Source organism: Triturus cristatus, chromosome 11 (assembly GCF_964204655.1).
Source record: "Triturus cristatus chromosome 11, aTriCri1.1, whole genome shotgun sequence".
Lineage (NCBI taxonomy): Eukaryota > Metazoa > Chordata > Amphibia > Caudata > Salamandridae > Triturus > Triturus cristatus.
The window spans coordinates 1065537072-1065560998 of NC_140594.1; the positions used below are offsets into that span (position 1 = coordinate 1065537072).

Consider the following 23927-nt stretch of genomic DNA (forward strand, 5'->3'; position numbering starts at 1 on the left):
CTACGACAATATTCTCCTCTGCTAGCCTTGCACTCAGATTGCTGATACCAGCTGCCTCCAGAGGAGATTCTGGCATGTGTTGTTGGACATGGGGGCAGACATCTTGCCAACTGTCCCAGATGAAATCAGGCCAAATTTTCAACACCTTATCCAGGAAGGCCGCGATATAGCTACCTGCTCCATTTGCTAGGATTTGAATTCCACGGAGTGTTTAGGTAGGGCGTGGTACTTCGATGCTTCGCTTTGATTCACTTCACCTGGTTTTTGAGCGACATCCATCAGTTCCCTGGATGCAATTCGATGGCACACATCTGTTGGGATTTTAGTGCAAAAGAAATTTTCCATTGGAATCAACTAACATCTAAACCACAATCATTTGTCCAAAATGAGCATCATTCTCACAAGTATATATCGACAGGAGAGGAACCCAACACAATTTATAGACTTACAATAAATCATATAAAAACATCAAAAAGACTTTGTTTACCATCAATGTAAACATTCATTAGTGACACAAATTGCTAAAAACACAAATTCATAAAAAATATATATGCAGTGAATCAAATCAAGAGACAACACAAAATATTTTTAAAAAATCATCATAAAAACATTAATTCGATTGAATCTATTACAATAGAGTCATGACCACATAGGAAATTCCAGACTCAATAGTTCCTCGAATATAAAACAAGAAGGGCGTCGACGCGTTTCGGTGTGCTGCCAAATAATGCACCACCTTCATCAGGACTTTCCAGGGTAAGTGTCTCTTTTTCAGAACTAGCATAAAAACGTATATATCTGTATCAAAATATATATATATATATATATATATCAACCATCAATGTATTTGTGTCTCGATTGAATATTCCTACATACATGTTTTAACAAAAATCCGTTCTAACAATAAAACCATATATGTGGGAAAAGTACATTTTCATCAAACGATAAACCCACCCCACTTAAAAGGTCTCGTAATTGTCGGGTTCTCTAAAGTTGACACACATTCTCTCGTACTATTCAATCTGTTGGTAGACTAAGTGGAATCACCCCTGGAGAGCTTTAAAGAGAGCAGAGCGACAGTGTGCCAACTATGGGTTGGCACTGCCCGCACTGCAGTTTCCTCAGCAGTTTTGCCTGCTTTCGTGGCTTCAGAACAGGATTCGAACAACTACAGCGTCACACGGTGCGACAGCAGCCACAGGGCTCCAAAGCCTTTGAGGCAGAGGTTGGGGATCCGGCCCTCAGTGTCCTGGCTTACAGGGGAAACAAACTAACCAAACCCTCACCTCTCCCCCTCGGCTGCTGCAAAACCACTTTAATTTTTCCATGTTGACGCATGAATTCCCAGGAGGTCATATTGCTTTTTTTCTCCCAGCATGAAAGAGCGTCATATCCAACCGGTAGGTGCTCCACATTGTCCGTAATGGTTATTCCCTTCTCTTTCTGACCCCCCCCCCTTCTCTACCGCAGCGCCTATTGGAGTACCACTGTCAGTACTCCAAGGAAAAAATCAAGCACTCTTGGCCAAGGGAGAGAGAGTGGGTGCTGGCATCAGAAATCGAGGCTGATTACTATTGGTGTTACTTTCTAGTGCCAAAGTGTAGGAAAGTGGCACTTTCTTTTCTTCAAAACACATTTTATTTGTCCTGTCAGCCACATATGGCCCCATGGGCTTAGTTCATGCATATACAGGTCAATGTACATATGCATGGCATGAATATCTACATTATTACATATCAAAAACATAATATCATTCAACAAAACAACTTAATGTGCAGTGTTACTGCTATGCTCCCCAGCTTTTACCCTCCCGCACACAAATGACTCCATCACAATTAATCATACAGTGGTGTACAAGCCAGCATCCCTATCTAAGTTCATTCTCTACATGTAATGCCACAGGGTTCAGAGGCTGCAGTATTCTGCCCATATTACCAGATCTTAGGGTGTTTCTTTGGGTATCCCTTTGCTTTGAATATTGGCAGTTCTACGCCCATGCAGAAGTCCATGCTTTTTTCCATACACCCAGCAGAAGGAGGGGATGTAGCCTTACACAGTCTGGCTATATCATGTTTTGCCAGGGTAAGGCCCAAGAACAGTAGGTGACATTTATACCTGTTGCCCCCAATTTTGTCGGTGACATGTAAATTTCGGTGACATAGGTAGATCCCAGGCCAGCACCTCGTAAAGGCATGTCATGACCCCCCACCAGAACTTTGTAAGTGCACGACATAACCAAATCGTATGGATAAAGAAAGGAGATGGAGACTAAGGTACTCCCTCGAAGAGAAACTCCAGTACTTAAAGGCTTGCAAAGATTATAAAAACGCCATAATGGCAGCCAAGGCCGCCCACTTCTCTGCTAGAATCCTGAGCTCCAATAACAGGTTGAAGGAAATTTTCGCGATAGTCAACGACCTATGTAATGCAGAGAGAATTCTCCCTAAACAGACACCCACCCAAGAACTATGCAACTCCTTGAACGATTACTTTGTGGACAAAATCTCCAACATTAAAGACAGCATCCCCACTTCCAGACACACGGAGCCCCGACACCATGATAACCGATACAGCTACCATAGATCACTTCCCTGCCATATGCACTCGGGCCTTCCTGGACTTGTTGTCCAGAGTCAAATCAGGCTCCCCCAGAGACTGCTGCCCCCTCACATTCTAAAGGACACCTTCTCTGCCTTGCCACATACCGTGCTGCCCTTTCTAAATGAGTCTCTCTCGCAGGGCAGGGTCCCTAACGCATTCAAGAATGCGATAGTGGTCCCTCTCCTAAAGAAACCAGGGGCCGATCCCCTGAGCCTAACTAACTATCGCCCAATCTCCCTGCTTTCCTTCTTGGCCAAGATTTTGGAGGCTCACGTTGCTAGGTGTCTAGCCAACTTAAGTGAACAATCCGAACACCTAGATCCCCACCAAGCAGGCTTCCGCCCCGCACACTCCACTGAGACAGTAATTCTCGCGGTATTGGATGCCTTACGAGCAAATGCGGACAAGGGCATCTCTCAGGCCTTGGTGCTCCTGGATCTGTCGGATCTAGGAGACTGGATAATAGTGTTGAACCTGCTGTTTTAGGTGGAGCAGAGGAACTTCCATTTTTTGGTGCTCCCCTTCACCTTGCCTGTGCACCCTCAAGTTTCCACAAAATGTATGATGGTGTATCCTGCCTGTCTGCGCAGATTGGGAATACCAGTCTTCCTGTACCTCAGCGATTGGCTACTGGAGGCGTGCTTGGCTCAAACATTCGAAAACCACCTCCAGACAAGGGCCATCGTTTGGTCTTTCCATTAATGTGTCAAAGTCACACCAAACTCCATCGCAGAGGCTCCCTTTTATGGGAGCCATTCTGAATTCGGTACTTTTGCAAGTCTTTGCTACACCTCAGGGAGTTCATGAAATTCTGGCAATGATCCCAATTTTTCAACCTTTGACCTATTTCTCAGAGCAGCTCTGAGGCTTCTGGGCCTCTTGGCTACTTGGATTCTTCTTGTGGATCACGCCAGATGGCACATGGGGGGCCTGGCAGTGAGATCTGAAGTCTGTGTAGAATCAACACTTTGAGACTCTTTCTGTTTCCATCCATGTGTTGGAGGAGACTGCAAAAAGACCTGCACTGGTGACTGCTAGACTGCAACTAGACCACTGGCCGACCCTTCTCCCAACCCCACCCAGAGCTAATGGCCATGACTTGATCCATTGTTGTTGTATTTGGCATGTTATCTTGGGGCAGTGGAGATCAGAGGATGCTGGTCTCAAACAGAGGCCCGTCTACATATCAGTTTGTTTGAGTTGCAGGCATTATGCTTGGCAGTGAAACCTTCTCTTTCTCGTCAATCAGGGAGAAACAGGTACAGGTTCCCACAGACAAGAATACAGCCATGTGGTACTGTAACAAACAAGTCCAAGTGGGGTTGTAGGTCCTGTGTTAGGAGGCTTTGCACCTTTGGAAATGTCGGAATCGTCAGGGTATCTCCCTGATCGTACAGCACATGACAAGATCTTTTAAATGCCAGAGTGGACAAACTCAACCAGCATTGTCAAGCGGCTCATGAATGGAGGCTACACTTGGAGGTGCCACAGGGTGCCTTTCAGTAATGGCGAGAACCCTGGCTCGATCTTTATGCCAACACAGAAAATGTGCAGTGTCTGTATGTTGGAGTTCCTGAAGCAACTGTCACTAGCAGATGCCTTCTACTTCGATTGGAATAGATACAAATGTGCGCCTTAATGTCTCGGACTCTCCTGCCCACAATTCCGAAGAACATTAGGAAAGGCAAGCCAAAGTCATCTTAGCAGCCCCGAACTGGGTGTGTTACAGGGAACTTTTGGCCATTAGTATCTGGCCTCTGAACCGGCTACCTCTTAGGGAGGATCTCCTGTCGCAGCAGGAGGGCAAGATCCTGCACACGAATCCGGACAACCTGCTGCTCCATGTATGGAGATTGAGCTATGTTATGTAATGTTAAAATAAATTTGTAAAGCGCACGTACACCAGGGTGGTTTCATGGCGCTACTTTGATACCCAAGTCCTGGAAAAAAAATCAAAAAGCCTGTCGGAATAGCCAAGTTTTAAGGAGGCTTCTGAAGCCAAGGAGATTGGTGCAGAAGCGAATTTCAGAGGGGAGGGAGTTCCAGAACATGAGGGCCAAAATAGCAAACCTGGCACTACCAGTGCGCTTTAATTTAAAAGAGGGAATGGACAAGAGTTGCTTGTGGGCTGAACGACGATTGCGTGTGGGAGCGTACTTGTTGACCAAGTTGTTCACAAATTTAGGGCTTCTTCCATTGAGTGACTTAAAAATAAGGCACCCAGCCTTGAAGCCGCAACGCTGAACCACCAGGAGCCAATGTAGTTTCTTTAGAAGAGGAGTGACATGATGGTGCTTAGGTTGATGAACAATCAGACGTGCAGCCTGATTTTGTACCATCTGCAGACGTTTAGATAAGTAGAGGGGGATGCCGAAGTATAGCGAATTAACATAGTCGACCTGACCATGGCGATAATAACCTGAATCCGAGCTTCATGAGTAAGAAATCTGCAGATCTTTTTTATTTTCCTAAGTTGAAAAAAGCAGGTGGAGATCACTGACCCAATCTGAGGCTTCATAGTGAGGTCCTGTCTGATTATTACCCCAAGGCTCTTAGCCAAGCTACATGGAGAGGGGGACTGACCCTGCCCCCTGGGCCAGAAATGAGGGCCCCAGGGATTTTTAGAGCTAACTCCTGTTAAAACCAACTCTGTCTTGTCCGTATTGAGTTTTAGATGGTTACTGTTCATCCACTGACTAATTAACAGCATGGTAGACTGAAAGGCGTGGACAGACTCCGAGGAGTTGCTGATGGAAAAAATAAATTGAAAATCGTTAGCATAGTTAAATGTACAAACTTGGCGCTCTTTCAGGGCTCGGACAAGAGGGAGAAGGTAAGGATTAAAGAACAGGGGAGAAAGTGAGGAGCCCTGAGGTACTCCACAAGAAATTCTAATTCTGGGGGCAGTACAGACTGCCTGGGATCGATTTTCCAGAAAGGAGCTGATCCAGCCCAGAGCAAGTCCAGAGATTCCCGCGTCCCTCACACGGTCGACCAAAAGATTATGGTCAACTGTGTCAAAGGCCGCGGAAAGATCAAGCAGGACAAGAGCCTGCAAGGAACCACCTTCGACCTCACTACGGAGAGTGTCCAACACTGTAAGGATCACCGCCTCGGTAGAATGAGACGGGCGGAACCCTGCTTGGTGGGAATGAAGAAATTCGGATTCCTCCAGGAAATCAGTGAGACCTCGTAACATAGGCTTCCAAGACCTAGGCTAGGTAAGGAAGAAGGGAGATTGGTCAATAGTTAAAATTAGCTGATCCGCGCCCACCTTCTTCAAAAAGGGGGACAACGATTGCCTTCTTAAAAGTGGCAGGGACGATACCCTGGGACAACGACTCATTTAAAAGATTGAGGGCAGGACTGGGGAGGGCAGTAACAATTTCCTCCAAAATGCTAGGAGGGCAGCAGTCGGTGGGGGAGCCAGATTTGACTTCAGAAAGAAGATTCACAAAGGTATGATCACAGATCATAGGGAATTGCGTAAAGGTGCTTTGATTTCGGGTAATATGAGAGCTGGAATCCAGATTTTGGCAAACCGGAATACTGGACTTAATTTTTTTAATTTTGTCAATGAAGAAGAGATTCAATGAGTTGTAAAAGGTTTGGTAAGGGGTAGGTTTGATTAAAATTCAGTCGGGGTTAGACAACTCATTCACAAAAGAGAAAATCTCCTTTGAGCGATTGATTGCAGACAGGATTTTAGAAGAAAAGTATGCCGCTTTGGCAGTCAGGATAGATTTTTTAATATGTTTTCAAGGCGTTCAAGTAAAGCCATTTGTCTTTAGATAGATAGTTACGTCTCCACTTTCTTTCCAATTGCCGTAGAGCTAGTTTTTGATTTTTCAGCTCGGTGGAGAACCATTTCTGAGCGTCATGGCGACGAGTGGCGTGAATCTTCCTGGGGGGCGCAAACTTCTTGCTAGCAGCCAGTAACCAGCTAGTTAACTGTGCATCAGCCAGGTTAATAGAAAAGTTAACGGGAGGAGTAGACTTAGCAAGTGAGTCAAGAAATGAGTTTCTCAATCTTATTCCAGTTTGTGTGTGCCCCCTCCTGAGCTGGGGGTTTTGGTTGAGAAATGATCATGAATAGTGAATTTAATTACATGGTGGTCTGACCATGTACACAGTAAGACTGATACAGGGGACATAGTAATGTTAACTGTCCAGACCTGGTCATGGATATGCCCCTTAATATGAGTGGCCGTGGACACCTGTTGTGTTGGGTTCACAGTTAATGGCTTTCATTCTTCCTCCCAACATAGTTGGTGTCACACTGTCAGCCAGGCATCTCTACATAAGTGTTTATGCAGTGTGCAGAAAGAAGTTTGTATGGTGCTCCTCCCACGACATTCAGCCCCTACAGGCACAGCGGACATAATGATGTTTCTTTAGCCCAGTAAAGCCTAGCTGTGGCAATAGTTAAAGTTTACTTGTCAATCCTTTCAGCATTTTGATATCTCTCTGGTTCGAGGCATGTGGGCTGCTGAATTCATATCTGTGCATAGATCGCCGCCTAGTGTTGGGTCCGGATGATTGCACATTGTTGTCCTGGAAGAGTCTTCGAAGTATCACGAGATAGGTGACTCCTCCCCTGGACCACAGTGCACATGGGCATCCTCTCCCTCCTTAGATTGTTTTTTTCCGCCATTGGGTTCGGATGTGCTTATCTTAGCTCAAGTTAGGAAAATTCAGTTTAAGGCCAAAAGGCCTTTAGTTATCGTCGGTACTGTTCCCGTTCGGTGTCGACTAGTTTCTTTAGTGCTTTAGCACCTTCTTCCAGCTTTTCGGATCCGCTTGGTCCGAACATCAAACTTCGATCGACGATGGAATCGAGGACCCCATTCAAAAGGTGTCCTTTATGCCACGCTAAATACCCACACATCGACGTCCACCCGGTATGCAACAAATGTCTCTCACCGGATCACGATGAGTCGAAATGTATGGCCTGTGCCCGATTCCGCTCGAAGAAGACTCTCCGGAATCGACGGGCAGCGAGATTGGAGGCACAGCAATCGGCGCCTGCCCCGACCAACATCTTTACCACCGAAGACGAGGACGCCGAGAGCGTGGAATACGTAGACTCCAGCCCCGCTTCCGAACACGATTCCCGATCGGAAGACGACGATGAGGTGATATTTCAGAGAGAAGTCATCGAAGAGGTAGGAGACTTTGGGGCCGAGGAAGATAGCTCCACCGAGGAGCTAGGCCCACCCGTCGATACGGAGGCCAAACAAATAAGTCGTCATAAGGCTCCGGTCGAGGGATCGCCTTCGGGCCTTACCCGAGATCAATCTCACGGTTCTTCAGGCCCGGCCTCGAACATTTTGCAAGAGCCATGATTATCGAAGACGACTGGATTCCATTCAGTGAAACCGAAACCATCCATCGCACCAGTTCCATCGAAAACGAAAGTGAAACTGGTTGTGATCGGCTCGAAGGCCTCGAAGCCCTCCACTCCTTCGACGCCGGCAATGGTCATCGGCTCCGACCGCGCAAAAAGGGATTTCGGTGCCGAGCTCACCGCAGCGGATACGTGTGCCGAGCCAAAGAAAAAGGCCCTTGGTCCCCACAAGGCACCTCGCCCTCTGGCACCGAAGACATCGGCCCCGACCAACAAGTCTGCGTCGACGTCTAAAACGGCAGCGCCTGCCAAGTCATCGACTCCAACAAGCGTCGATACCTCCCTTCGGATCGCTGACCCCATGACGGCAAAAAAGTCGGGGCCCGCTTCGACGCCTACCGCCAAGGTGCCGACCGGCTCCAAAGAGCCATCTGCGTTCACCGTGCAACAGGTCTCGGCATCGTTGCAACGCATCAAAGAACGGGCAGCCCTCCACTCTACGTCGGGTCCCGACACGCACAAGGCTTCGAAGACACCCTCGGCGCAGACCAACATCACGTTTGGGTTGCCGCCGCCCACGGCGCCGAAACTGTTCGAGATTCAGACACATGTCCGCCAAACACAGTCCCCATCCACAGGACAAACAGATCTCGAGCCTTCACAGCCACGATTTATCGACGCTAACACTGGTAGGTTGATTCTCCGCAAGCGGAAAATCACACCAGAGAAGGGATTGGACTCCTACAAAATTCCTCTCAAACACAAATTGCCAGCAGGGTCAGAGCCAGTGCTTCATGAACACTTTCAACCCTTCCATCAGGATCCACCGTCCTTTTCTCCTACGCCTTCAGAGGCAGACGCAGTAGAGGACTATGTAGGGGATGATACCACCTACCCTGGGGATATCGATCCTGATGATCACCTGCAAGACCCAGATCAGGCATGGGATGACCCCACAGACCAGGGTACCGCACCAGATACCCATGACACGCAGCTTTATAACATAAAGACATCTCCCACAGAGGACACTGCTGCCTTTAATGCCCTCATAGAACGGGCTGCTGCCAATCATGGAGTAGAACTCCATTCTGACACTGTCGAAGAAGATTTCTTGGTGGACACTTTCGCCTCTTCCGAAAGAACTGTCAAAACTCTGCCCATGTTAAAAGGAGTTTTCAAGCCTGCAAAAGACATTTTTAAAGAAACAACCAGGGCGCGGGTGCTAAACCCCAGGATTGAAAAAAAATACAAGCCTGCACCCGGAGACCCTATGTACATTAGGGGTCAGTTACCTTTGGACTCCATGGTGGTTGCTAATGCTCGCAAAAGAGCCCACTCACAAACAACAGGTGATGCTCCTCCCCCAGACAAGGAGTCCAAGGTGCTGGAGACATCAGGCAAACGGATTGCAGCGCAAGCAGCAAACATCTGGCGCATTGCCAACACACAGGCACTCCTGGCCCGTTATGATAGGTCCCACTATGACACACTAGAGTCACTACTCCAACATTTGCCAGATGAATATAAAGAGGCAGCGGAGCTCCTCATTAGAGAGGGACAACTCCTTACCAATGCATCCATCAAGTGCGCACTGGATGCAGCCGACACAGCGGCGAGGGAAATCAACACAAGCGTCATGTTAAGACGGCATGCATGGTTGAGAATCTCAGGCTTCAAGCCGGAGATTCAGAACAATATCCTAAATCAACCGGTCAACCCAGACTATTTATTTGGCCCTGAAGTTGACACTACCCTCGAGAAAATTAAAAAGGACACTGACACTGCGAAATCAATGGGGGCTCTGCAGACGCAGCAGTTTCGTAGTGGCTCCTTTCGTCGCCCCGGGAATAGAGGAGCAGCTAGAGGTCAGGGGTCACAGCAGCAATACACTAAAGGAGGCACACAAAGTACCTATGATAAAACCAACAGAGGTGGATATCGTGGCTCCAGCACCAAGGGCAGAGGACGTGGTTACGGCAACACCAGGTCCTCCCCCAAAAACAAACAGTGACGCCCTCTCCCTGCCCCCGACCACATAACACCTGTCGGGGGGAGACTCCAACGGTTTCTGTCAGCGTGGAAAGCCATCACCACAGACAGGTGGGTCAGGGACATTATCCAGCACGTTTACTGTCTCGAATTAACATCCACTCCACCCAACATACCGCCAAAGCACCGTCCTATGTCCGTAGAGCACTTGGCATTATTGCAGCAGGAAGTGCTAAGTATGCTGCAAAAAGGTGCAATAGAGGTCGTGCCCGTCAACCAGCAGGGGACAGGGGTGTACTCTGTGTACTTCTTAATCCCAAAAAAGGACGGGTCGCTCAGACCTATACTAGACCTGAGACCCCTCAACCGATACATTCTCTCAGAGCATTTCCATATGCTCACCGTACAGCAGGTTCTCCCGCTACTCAGTCAGGGAGACTTCCTAGCCACACTGGACCTAAAAGATGCGTATTTCCACATACCCATACACCCTTCACACAGGAAATATCTCAGGTTCACCATTCAGGGGCATCACTATCAGTTCAAAGTTCTCCCCTTCGGAGTAACAACAGCACCCAGGGTCTTTACCAAGTGCCTAGCAACAGTGGCGGCACATCTACGAAGACAACACATTCACGTCTTCCCTTACCTGGACGACTGGCTTGTTCAGGCAAAGTCAGCCCAGCAATGTGTCAGCCACATGTCCCTCACCATTCACCTTCTTCACAGTCTGGGATTCTCACTAAATTACCCAAAATCACATCTCCAACCCGCACATGTACGACAGTACCTGGGCGCGACCATAAACACTCTGGCAGCCACAGCTCAGCCAAATTTAGTGAGGATCAACAGCATGCAACTGCTGATCTCAAAGTTCCAACCTCAACACTCCCTTCCTGCGCGAGTGTTCATGCAGTTGATAGGCATGATGGCCTGCATTTTCATAGTCCCGCATGCAAGACTACATATGCGCCCGCTTCAGGAGTGCTTGGCACGTCAATGGAATCAGGTTCACGGGCAATTAAAAGACCTAGTGTTGGTGAGCGGTCGGGCATACAACTCTCTGCATTGGTGGACTCCACAAATCCTTTGCAAGGGCCGACCGTTCCAAGAGCCTGTTCCACAAATAATACTGACAGCGGACACCTCTCTCCAGGGTTGGGGAGCTCATGTACTCACTTACACAGTGCAGGGACTATGGACAACGCAACAAAAGAAGATGCACATCAACGTTCTGGAACTGATGGCAATCTTTCTAGCCATGAAGGCATTCAAAGTACACTTGTGCAACAAAGTCGTGTTGATCCGGACGGACAACATGACTGCCATGTACTACATACAGAAGCAGGGAGGAACACACTCTCCACAGTTGTCTCATCTGGCTCAGAGCATGTGGATATGGGCCATTCAGAGGAACATCTTCCTCATGGCGGAACACCTCCCCGGCAAGGACAACGAGATGGCGGATCTGCTCAGCAGACACAGCCACCAAATGCACGAGTGGGAGCTACAATCGTCAGTTCTCCAACCGTACTTCCAACAGTGGGGTCATCCAGAGATAAACCTATTCGCCACACACGAAAACGCAAAATGCCAAAGCTTTGCCGCCAGGTTCCCACATCCACAGTCACAGGGCAATGCGATATGGATGAACTGGTCCGGCAGATTTGCGTACGCTTTTCCCCCAGCGCCACTAATACCTGTAGTGGCACGCAAACTGCGACAACACTCACTAACACTCATCCTAGTTGCTCCCACATGGGCGCGCCAACCATGGTACACCACCTTTCTAGAACTTTCCGTGGTGCCGCATCAAAGGCTGCGGATCAAACCCGCACTTTTAACGCAGAACCATGGCGAGATTCAGCACCCAGATCTGCAACAGCTGAACCTGGCAATCTGGCTCCTGAAGTCTTAGAGTTTGGCTACCTAAACCTGCCACCTGACTGTATGGATATCATCAAGGAGTCCAGGAGACCCACTACCAGAGCTTGCTATGCGGCTAAATGGAAGAGGTTTGTCATTTACTGCAACAACAATGACATTAACCCGCTGGACGCATCCATTCAAAATATCATCTGTTACCTCCTACACCTATACCGATGCAATCTGGCATACATCTCAATACGTATCCATTTAACCGCGATAGCAGCCTATCTCCAAAACAGGCAGCACCTCTCTTTATTCAGAGTGCCTGCCATCAAAGCCTTCTTGGAGGGACTTAAACGAGTAATTCCCTCAAGACGCCCACAGGCACCGGTGTGGAACCTCAATTTGGTCCTCACCAGATTAATGGGTCCACCCTTTGAACCTCTCCATTCTTGTGAGATTCAGTTCCTCACCTGGAAAGTGGCTTTCCTAGTGGCAATCACTTTGTTAAGAAGAGTTAGTGAACTCCAGGCACTAACCATTCAAGAGCCATTTCATACAGGTTCACGCAAACAGGGTTGTACTACGTACCAACCCCAAATTCATGCCCAAAGTCATATCGCAGTTCCACATGAATCAAACTATCGAACTGCCTGTTTTCTTTCAAAATCCACAGAATGTCGCTGAGAGAATGCTCCATACACTAGATGTAAAGAGGGCCCTCATGTACTATATAGACAGAACTAAGGACTTTAGGAAAACAAAACAACTTTTCGTTGCCTTTTCTCCACAACACAAGGGCAACGCCATTTCCAAAGCAGGTATAGCCAGATGGATCGTTAAATGTATTCAAATTTGCTATCAAAAAGCTAAACGCACATTAACGATTCCCCCACGAGCCCACTCAACACGAAAGTTAGGGGCATCCATGGCTTTCCTAGGAAACATTCCTTTACAGGAAATATGTAGAGCAGCCACATGGTCCACTATACATACATTTACCAAACACTACTGTGTAGCTGTACACTCAAAACAGCAGGCAGCTGTAGGACAGGCTGTTCTCAAAACTCTTTTCAGACTGCTGCAGCTGGCACGGGTAGCCGCCGCTAATGGAGGTACTGCTATTTATTCTATGCACAGATATGAATTCAGCAGCCCACATGCCTCGAACTGAATATGCTACTTACCAGTATGCATCTGTTCTTGGCATGTAGGGCTGCTGACATTCATATAGCCCACCCTCCTCCCCGGCGCCTGTAGCGGCTGCAGCACTCAGAATTACTTTATAGCATGGTCATCACTTACTGTATCTACTCCATCACTGCCACAATGGCGAAAAACAATCTAAGGATGGAGAGGATGCTCATGCGCACTGTGGTCCAGGGGATGAGTCACCTATCTCGTGATACTTCGAAGACTCTTCCAGGACAACAATGTGCAATCATCCGGACCCAACACTAGGCGGCGATCTATGCACAGATATGAATGTCAGCAGCCCTACATGCCAAGAACAGATGCATACTGGTAAGTAGCATATTCAATCATCCATCTCTTTTTTTAATTCAACTATTGAGATGTATTTCATGAAATGGCTGATTAATATGTTCCGACCAGCTGATTTATATGTTCCGGCCAGCACAATTTCTGATGTCGCACTAGGGCTTAAATTTGTTTCTCACCTTTCTCATGCGTGCCCCATTTAAACCAGTGCACAGTTACTTCCTACCCCTCCTCACGTTGAAAACTGCATTGTTCATTGCAATTACTTGTGGTTTTTGCATGAGAGAGGTACAAGCCCTATCTGTCCAGAAACTGTATATCAACTTTTTTCTGGACACACTGGTACTTCATCCAAAAGCTGATTTTCTCCCGAAGGTAGTGACGCCCTTACATATAGGGCAGCCCATCACCCTACCAATATTGTTTGCCCTTCCTCATCCCTCCTAGGAGGAGCAATAAATCCATCTTCTCGATCCTAAGAAGGGCTGCAGTTTTGACATTGAAAGCTCCAGGGCACCTCGGGTGCACACTAAACTCATTGTGGGCTTCTCTGGGGCAACAGAGGTGAGTAGGATGATCTCCAGATGGGTAATCTTGTACATCAAGATCTGTTACCGGCTGCCAAAGATTAAGCCCCAGCGCAAGTTCTGGGACCACTATACTGGTGTGCTGTGTGCAATTTTTGAACATCTACGTGGCTATCAGTCCACACATTTGCGGCGCTATTCCCTGATTTTCAAAGTTCGAGAGGAAGGGCATTTTGTCTGTTCGGTCCTGAAAGACTTTTTGATCTGAGCCATTTCACAGACCTACCACTGGGGGTTGGGGGTGCGGATTTGGGGTGTGGGGGATATTGCTTTGGTGTGTATTCTCAAGGTGAAGAATCTGCGGTTAGAAGTAGCCATCCGAAGAAAAGGTTACTTACCTTTGGTAACGCTCATTCTGATGAATACTATAATGCGGATTCCTCACTGACTCTCCCTCCTCCGTGTTCTGCAGAATGTAAATTTTCAGTCCATATTAATAAGATTCTACTTTAGAGATCAGCACTCTGGTACTTTCTGATATCTGAGGGCTCTGGGTCTGACGACTCGGGCAGATCAGAAAGAAACTTACATCAGCTCACAGAGGTAGCAACTATATAAGGGCTCCAACAACACTTCCGGGGTGGGATAGACCTACCACTGAGCCGCACAACATAACCTACCAACGTGTGAGGAAATTGCTAAGAAACGTTTCCAGATAGAGTCTGGCGCCTGTGGTTAGGCACAAGGTGAGGAATATGCAGTTAGAAAGAGCATCCACTTGAAAGTGTTATTGGAGGTAAGTAACTTTTTCATCGGTACCTAGTATATTGTGCAACACTTTTAGAGCAATGCATATCCTGCTCTTTGATATGTTTGAAGCTGCACTTGAGCATGCACATCTTCTCAGCTATTTGTTGTACCACTGCATAGGATTTTCACCTTGAAATCTTGGATTATTTACTTTATCATCCTTTGCTTGCTCTTGCTCTGAATTTACGAATTATCTTGCAGTTATAATGTAATTATCTTGCAGTTATGATGTGACCCTTATGTTAGTGTGCTGTGAGAATATGTAGAAGTCAAAAAAAAAGTATTACTTTATGAAAAAGTTGGAAAGTATAGATGCTTACTTGTTCCTTGTTCCCAACCCCTGTTTTAGGTGTCCTTGCTGGTCATGATAACCGTGTAAGCTGTTTAGGTGTTACCGATGATGGCATGGCTGTAGCAACAGGGTCTTGGGACAGTTTTCTGAGAATCTGGAATTAATCTGGGGAAAACATCTTGTATATTCTCCACGGAGATCTGGAGAAATCAATGCTGCAGCCTATAGCTGTGAAATAACATTTCTACCTTGTATTTGCAGGTGAAGTTTTTCTATTCACTGATTATTATTACTACACAAAAGGCTTTCTGTAAACTAGTAAAAAATCAAGTGAAGACATAGGGGGAAATATCACTGACTTTTAAAAGGGGCTAGTACACATAATCATGGTGACTGAGAAGCTAGGAGCCAGTTTGTTATTTTTGTGGTTTGGCTGAGTTGTCTTTAAGGGGATTTCTGCTCGTGCTCAAAGTCTGCTAATCCTGAACTTTTTGTACATAAAACTGAATGTACACGTTGCAGCCAATCATGTAACATTTGTCTGTATGTAAAGAAATGATTTTTTTATTACATTTATAGCTTTTATGTTTATCGCAGCATCACACTTGATTTTTGTTTTGGATGACCTTGATCACTGTTTTTAAAAGTTTATATTTTGAGTGAATTTATGGTGGCTTGAAGTAAAGCCATTGCTATGTACATGTACAATTAGAAAGCATTTAAATTATAACTTCCATTCATTTTTAACCAGAATGAATGTTGTCTTGTATGTAATTTGCTGGAGCTTTGCTCAGACGTCATGATCCATTCCTACTCTATTTTTTAAGCTGTGTTAACATACGAGTGCACTTTTTTATGTATGTATGCTCCCAGTGCCAAGAGACAGAATCAACTTTTGTCTCAAAATCCAAACATAAAATGGATGGAGCCCTAACTTCTGGTGCCGAGTAGTGCAACTTGAAGAATTTTGCTAATGTTCTATATTTTCCTTCCAAAAGTCACTACTGTTTAAAGTATTGTAAGAGAAAGTGATCAGTAGGCGCAATTCATTGTTTATGATCAGTAGAAGCACTTGGGTAGAAGATTTGGGTACTAAAAAGACATTATTTACCCATTAGCATCTTTGACGATTGTAGTTTTCAAGTTCTTATTAACTAGCATAGAAACTATTATATCCCATTTCATGTAAGATCCCTTATTTAGAAATTGATCAGCTATTGGCGGATCACAAGGGAAACTAGGAGACACTAACCTGTGAGAACCAGAAGTATTTGTTTTTGAAGATTGGTCGGGATTGTGTTTTCCTTTGCTAGTAAACTTCAAATGAAAGCACAGAATTATTCCAAGTATAATAAGCAGAATATGCAATATATTGTTTCTCCAGTATTGGCTGTGTCACAGCAAATGTAGCTCATTTTATTTATGTCTGATCATTGTAGAATCCGGCCCAGTGGTTTTTTTTCTATCGTCCATTAATATTTACATTTTTAGAGAATTAATACACAATGGGAAAATTAAACCATGAGTGTACTCCTTCGCCGAGGCACTCACTATGTTATAATTGTGGTATCTTTCGGAGGGGGGATTGCTATCCATAACTCTGCAATGTGTCCTTATCATCTACTATTGTGAGGTTACCTGTTTGTAAATATAGTTTTTTGTGTTGTAACATCCACAATATACAAGGATCTGGGCACACCTCAATTTTAAACAAATGAAGGAAAAATCACTTGAACATGAGCAGACCGTAGTCTGTTGCAGTCATTTAAATTTGCCCTTTTAACTACATTTAAGGAACTGGATTGATTATGAATGCCTTCTATTGTGTTATAATTGTATGGGTATGTGAGTGCAAGGACAGAAACAAAAAGCATTTGATCTCTTGAAGGCTTAAACCGTCTGAACTACTAGTAAAAGCTGCTGAGACTTTTGCCATTTCAGTCAATGTTCATTTTAATACTTGAACGGTCTGTAAATGTTTTTACAATTGTGTATGTGCCAATTAAAGTGCCAACTAATAATTAGTAGTTTTCACTAGCACCGTTTACACATTAATTAAACATTTTTTAAAGGCAGACCAAGTTAACAAGATTGGGCACATCTTGCTGAAGAACAAAGTATATTTTACCATTTGCATTGACTCACAAAGATAATCCTGTCTAACCTATTTTTCACGGAGAACAGTATTTTAAGTCATGCAGAGGAGTAAAGTCTCAAATAGGAAGCCATAATGGCACCATAAATTGGGATTTTCTTGACCGTTTATAATACATGTGGTCATCCTCATTGCCTGCACTACTGAAATTCCATCTTTTGTTATGTCCGCCATGGAACTTATGAGACATTAAGCTAGGTTTAGAATGTATGTTCAGACAATAAAAGTGAAAAGGTACCCAAACAAACAATGTTATCATTGTTAGGATTTCCAAAGAGCTGGCCATACTTAATTTTATGAAGTAGTTGACTACTGAATGATTTATAAGAGTTACACTAATCCGATTTATATTTTTGGGTACTCCTGTAAATGTATGCATAATTGGAGACCCTCTGGAAACCAGGTAATGTCCTTCTGACCCTTGATGCACTGATATTAGCGTTCTGAAGCATGATATTTTCATACGTTAGTGACAGAGGAAAAAGAAAATGGCTGACACTATTGAAGTTGGTACTTAATTAATGAGTACAAACTACCGCAACAAATGTTTACCATTTGCCATGTTGGAGAGATTACTGTGAATGCATTCATGTTATGCCTGACACAGAAGTGTCAATAACTTAAATATTTAAATAAATCACCAGACATTTGAGGGCAAAAGAGTGAACACTTCAGTTAACACAAGTGTAGGGAAATTTTGCTAACCACGGTGAGTGCTTTGTGAAATGTTTCAACATGTTAACTGTATTATCACATCAAAAAGACCTACATGTTTTTATGATTAGCCACTGGCTATTTAATTTCAGCACTAGCCACAAGGAATTTCAGTTTAAGATTAGCTTCCCTCTAATAATACTAAACAGGCCATCCAGTTAATCTTTCACTTGTAAACTGGTAAAATAATTTCATTTCTGACTGTTGTCTTTAATCAGAGAGAGCAGCGTTCTGTCTTGCTTTGATTCTAAATCCGGAACAAAACATTAATGTACAGCTAATCTCCAATTTCTCTGTATTCCGCTGTTTGTTATCCACGCAAGATTATAAGGAATACTGGCTAAAAGTTGAGACCTATGAATCTAAAGACCACAAAAGTGTCTTTATAAGACATTGTGGGTGGGACTTGGTATGTTTATGTATGTGCACACATCTGTAGTTGTTGCACAGATTGTTCTCTTACAGCAGTTTCTCTGATTTGCCATGTTATGATGGAAATGCTTGACGCGACCTAAAGAGTTATTAAATAAATCCCAGAACCGCAAAGTGTTCATGGAAAAGGATGGTGCTGAGTTTACATTTACAACTCCCAGTTTTCAGATAGAGGTGTTTGATTGCTGTAATGCATGAGTTACAATTCAATTATGTGTTTAATTGAGTTGATTCTGTGACATCCACTCATTCATAAACTAAGCCTTTTAAAATGTTGATATCCATGAAAAAGGGAAAATAGCTATTCCAGAACAGAAGTTTGTCAGGAGAACGGTTATTCACCTGTTTCAGTAGTGTGTCATATTTTCTGCCCAGTTACACATGGGCGTACTAAAGTCGAACACATTCATTCTCAAATTAAGGTTTTCTACTTGAATTGCAAAAGTTAAGATCACATTTCATGTAAAAGTAAGCATGGGTTAGTGGCGCACCTTGTATAATCTGGCTTGCATGCTAATCAAATATCTTCCTAAACTTCTGAGGCACCATGAGCCTTTTTATCCAATTGCTGGTTATGTAAAATACATACAGAATGTTAATGCAGTGTTGTATAGTACCAATGTGTAAACATTGGCACTAATTAATGTAAACTGATAACACATTAAATGTGCCTCACAAATTATTAAATCTTTGTAAATTTAGGTTTTGGTTAATACGGATTTCAGTGGAATAGTCTTAGATAATTCAGCCTTTATTGCTTTACTTAACATAGTGGTGCTTCTTATTCTGTGCGTTTCTCCTCTCGAGAAGAAACTAAAAGAAAAGGCATCTAAACTCATTAATGACATAGTACACTTAAAATCGCTATCCAAAGTTTTGAAGGGAAAAAAAGAAAGTTTCAGCTATGTTCTTGCTGTGATATATCTTGTTCAAGAAGGTAAAGAATGTTTCAGCACATTCTCGTTTTATAACTATTTTATCTCTTCTTTTGCTGATAATTTTGACTGAAGGATTCATTCATTATTACTGGTGGCAAATTATTCTGCACTGCCTTTGGATTGTGTATGTATTCAAGAACAGTCTTAAAGGTTTAAGCCAAAACCCAGGGACTTGTGTCATGCGTTTTTCTTTAACAGTGCTGGTGTAAAAAAAAAAGGAAAAAAAAAAAAACCTCCCTGTGAAATAATAATCACTTGCTATGAACATTTTGTTTATAGGTTTTTCCACAATTGATCTTTTCTTTGTATTTGTACAGTGGCTCAGTGAAACCAATATGTTGCCATGAATTGATATTGTAACCAATAAACAAGTGCTTTTAACCAGAACTTTTGTGATGTAATTCTTTCAGAATGCCTGTACTTCCGCCATTCTATAGAAATCAAAATCTTTTCATTTCTTTTCAGGAATGCAAGGTTCATCTGATCTGCCCATTCTCTTACTAATTGCAACACTTTGTACAAAGAAAGCAAACTGCCTAGTAAGAGTGGGGTTCAATTTCTTCTCAAACCCCTCACACCCACCCTAGGAGAATTCTGTGAATTACCAAGAATGGCTTTGTCTTTAGAGATGCAAACTTAAAATGAGGATGTGTTTTCTTCACCTTCCCAGGACACGGGCATCAATTTTGATCAGGAATTCCTCCTTTGTGTTACAAGTCTTAACAAGCGGGTCTTCCTTTCCATAACAGGGAGTGTCCTGCCAAACGACAGGTCTTTCACCTTCAAAATGTAGCTGACTAGGACCTGGCTCCAGCCATTTCACAAATCATTATTTATCCCAGCCACAGTGCTTTGGCGCGCTCAAGGATAACTCTACAGGTCTCTTTTAGAAATTAAGATTGCATTTATGTGGCACTTAGTACCACTATGCAGATGATTGGTCGGATCAATAGATGAGCTAGAGCAGAAAAGGGATAGTAAGCTTGCTGTTGTAAGATTTCTTTTTTACGAGGTTGTGAATGAAATAAGTTGTGTACAATTTGCAGAAATACAATAGAGATTTTATTTATTATTAATCATGATAGTTAAAGGTAGAAGTGCATGTGATTTAGCATACGCTGTGCTCGGACAGAGGAGGCATTGAAGGATAAAAAAAGGAGATGGTCATTCGAAAGAAAAAAACTATTGAACGTTTTAGGTCCAGGTAAGTTTTTCCTTGTAATCTGAGGATGCAATCCTGGAGAAAGAAATAACATTATTAGCATGCAAGATAGTGCTATATTAGAGACTTTCGATAGGTACTAGAATCAGGAGAACAGTCTATCCACTGCTAGGCGACAGCAAGAGCACCATTTTAGAGAGGATAGCTGTTCACGTCATGGGTTGGAAGAGTAAAGTAATGGCTGGACACATATATGAAAATATTGAGATTTTTAGGCTGTACTCACGTGAAGAAGTAACTATGATCAAAGCAACATTAGAAAATGTACACAGTAAATAATGGAAATTTTGAATGGAGATTCTGCAAATGCAGGAACAGATTTCGACCCTTGTAATTTGTTTTACTATATCAATTAAAATTCAAAGTGGGCCCCATTTTGGATGCCTCTGGTTTATTTTATTTTTTAAATCTATTTATTAAGGTTTTAATCTAAACACAACAGAGTGGTATCACATTGCTTAAGAGTACAAAACAATAAGTAAAACCATTCAGTTTGTCACAGACCCACTTACAAAAGGTTGTCCTTCAAGAGCGATTTATCTGGCCCACTACCAGTTAACTACCTGCCATTTAACTAGAGTTGTGGAGCACTGTTTTTAAGCAGCCAAGAGAAGGAGCACATTCACCGTTATCAGCTTACTCGAAGCAGCAGCACAGCCACTCTGTCCCACCAGGTGAGCAAATTTAGTAGCAGCAATATAGGTGCACATGCACCTGGTATAAAATTAATCAGCTGTTATGTCTGAGCACAGTAGATGTTTCCTTAATGGTCCCCAAATGTTTTTCGGCCTGTCTGTTATAGGTTGGAGAACTACGAAATGTCTCGGACTTCACCACAAAGCGCAGCGCATTTAGGCCATTTTTTTTATTTGACTTAAACGTGCTGTGCTGTGTTGGGTTTCTTATTCAAGCCCTGGCAATTCAGTGCTTTGGCAGGACTAGCAGCAGGGTCATTACTCTTCTGTTTTTGGTATATCTGTAACATATCCTAATAGCATAACCAGTGGCTCACAAGTCTAGTGATGGGGAGGTCATAACTTCCATATGTGTGGGCTACCTCCAGCCAGAAATCATAAACAGGAAGGCGCTTACAGTCTAAATGGAAGAAATCACCCATTGCAGCAAAGCATCCAGGACTTCGATGTAATTTGGTGCGGTCAAATCTGTGCAGCAAAGCCAGTGCTGTAAAATCTATTTAGACAAAAAGGTTTGTGCCTGTAGTTAATAGAAACCAGTCTGTTTACTACTACATGCCCAGTTAGCTGAGGCGATCTTCCCGATCTTCCAAACCCCCCCCCCCCCCCCGCCTCTCAGTGCATTTTGGCTGTGCTAACAGGAGGCAAAATGAGTTCTATGAACAGTTTGTAAAGTTTAGCAATTCTCCCTTGGGTAGAAGTAATTTAGAAATTGCCTGGTTATTTCAGACCGAAGCATAACCCATGCTAAGAATTCTTTCTCGGGTGCAAAACCATGCAGACGCCATAGACACCTAGCCATTACGAGGTTTTGAATTTCTTGTGGAAAGCAAGTTTAGACTTTTCCTATCTAAGTGCCAGAGGCAGGATGTTCCACATTTTGGAGACTAACAGGCTGAAAAAGCAACCTCCCATGCATGCTTTATTTACAGTAGGGAAGTGGAAGTGATTTACCTGAAAGAGACTTCTTTCCACAGATTTCTTACCTTAGAATATTCCTCAGGAATCAGACTGGATCAAGAAAACCTTGAGCATTACCTCTGCGTGCCAGTAGTTGGCTCTGATCAGCTACTCGTCGGCAACCTTCATGTCAGAAGAGACGTACGTGGTGCCTCCCTAGCACACTGACATCTGTTCTTTCCTTTCCGCGCCATCAGCGCAGATTTGGAAGAACTATCTCAATAATTAAGAAACTTGTGGGTTTTGAGCAAATCCCTGTGACAGACCCCCACCTGGTTTGTCTGTCTGGTGTCAGGAGCCGGACCATGATCCAAGGCCTGCCCTGACTGCTGTGTGATGAACCCCAAGGTGGTCCTGGGGCTTGCATCGCTCAGGACCAAACAACTGCCAATCCATGGAAGACCGTATTCTGCTTCCATGGATTGGCAGGGGCTACCTGTCGCATCTATTTCCTCCTAGCCACCATGCCCAATAGACTCCTCAGTTATTTCGTGCCACTGACCCAGCTTCCACAAGCCTCGTGGTCGCCAGGTATCGTTCCAGTCTGCCACACTCCCTGCATCCACGGCCTAACCTCTTTAACATGCCCTTGCGACATCACAAGCAACTTGTTGGCGGCAGGATCAAGCACCACAGGCCCGCTGGTACTCTATAACTTCAGACAAGTGTGTGCTCTAAATTATTCAGCAGGTTATGCCCTTCCATTCACAAAAGCCCTGCCGGTCATGTCACCGTTCAAAGATGAGGTGGTGAAGAATCATGTCTCCCTGTTGTCAGGAAGCTCAAGCTCTTTTGGCCTAAGGGGCAATTGAGAGGGTACCGACATCGCAAGTAGGTCATGGTTGTTATTCTCACTACTTTCTGGTGCAATCACGTCAGCAACAAATGACTTTGAGAAAAATACGTATCTGAAAGAGACAGTTGTAGATTCCTTACCTCAGAATTTCCCCCAGGCATCAGTATGGATCTGGAGATTTTTCTTTAGCAGTACCCCTGCATGTTGGTGAGTGGCGTTGGTCAACTCTGCGTCCGTTGTCAGCATCGTGGTTGCCAGGATGGCGTCCCTGTGCCTACTTAGATGCCGCCCCTGCGCGCTGACCTCAATACTTTATTTCTCCGCGTAAGCCTAGCGCAGATCCGGAGAGAGCTAACCCTTAGCTATTTTTGGCAAGCTCTTTTCTACATTTTGTCGACGTTTTTTTGAGTCTTTGACTCCTGGTGCGCCAAGAATGTCCCAACGTCAGACCCGCTTCAAGGCCTGCGGCGCCTGTCACAAGATGATGTCTGTGATGGACCTGCACCTCGTGTACTTGTTGTGTCTGGAGCGTGACCACGACCCGCAGTCATGCTCCGAGTCGGTTCTGCGTCGCTCCCGTTCTCGTTAGAGAGGAAGGTATCGAGGACGCTCTCGGAGCCCCTGCTCCTTGTCACACACCAAGTCGTCAAGGTCATCGGGTAAGTACAAACACCAAAAGAAGGCGAAGAAGCACAAGCGCTTTTTACCTTCTCCATGTCGGTCAGCTGACGCGACGCCGGACTCGGAGCGTCGTCGCTCGAAGGCTCTGTCTCCGGTGCCTGTTCCGGGGACAACTCTGCACCTCCTACCCTTTCCAGGAGCCAGAGCGTCCCCTGCCCAACTTAGACAATTTTACAAGGCCTTACACCTTGTCTTTGAGCAAACCCGACTTTGCAAGCGAGCCTTTGGACCCCGCAGAACTGGTTGGGGCTCCTGGGCCTTCGATAATGGCAAACCCCCGCAGATCCAGGCCTGGATCCAGATTGACACTGGTCGATCTTACTCAACCTTCCCAGGCACCATCCCCATACTCATCCCCATCCTCGAGTTAGCCATGGAGCCGGACCGACGTTGAAACCG

The 23927-nt window shown here is 44.7% G+C and overlaps 1 protein-coding gene across 3 annotated transcripts in view; it reads left to right on the forward strand.

The window, feature by feature from the left end:
• The window catches only part of GNB4 (G protein subunit beta 4), a 684865-nt gene extending 665304 nt beyond the window's left edge, over window positions 1-19561 (forward strand). For all 3 annotated transcript variants that reach the window (XM_085635394.1, XM_085635395.1, XM_085635393.1), the window contains one exon: window positions 14993-19561. In XM_085635394.1, coding sequence (XP_085491520.1) covers window positions 14993-15099 — 107 coding nt within the window. In that variant the 3' untranslated portion in view covers window positions 15100-19561. The remainder of the gene's footprint in view (window positions 1-14992) is intronic.
• The last annotated feature ends 4366 nt before the right edge of the window (window positions 19562-23927 follow it).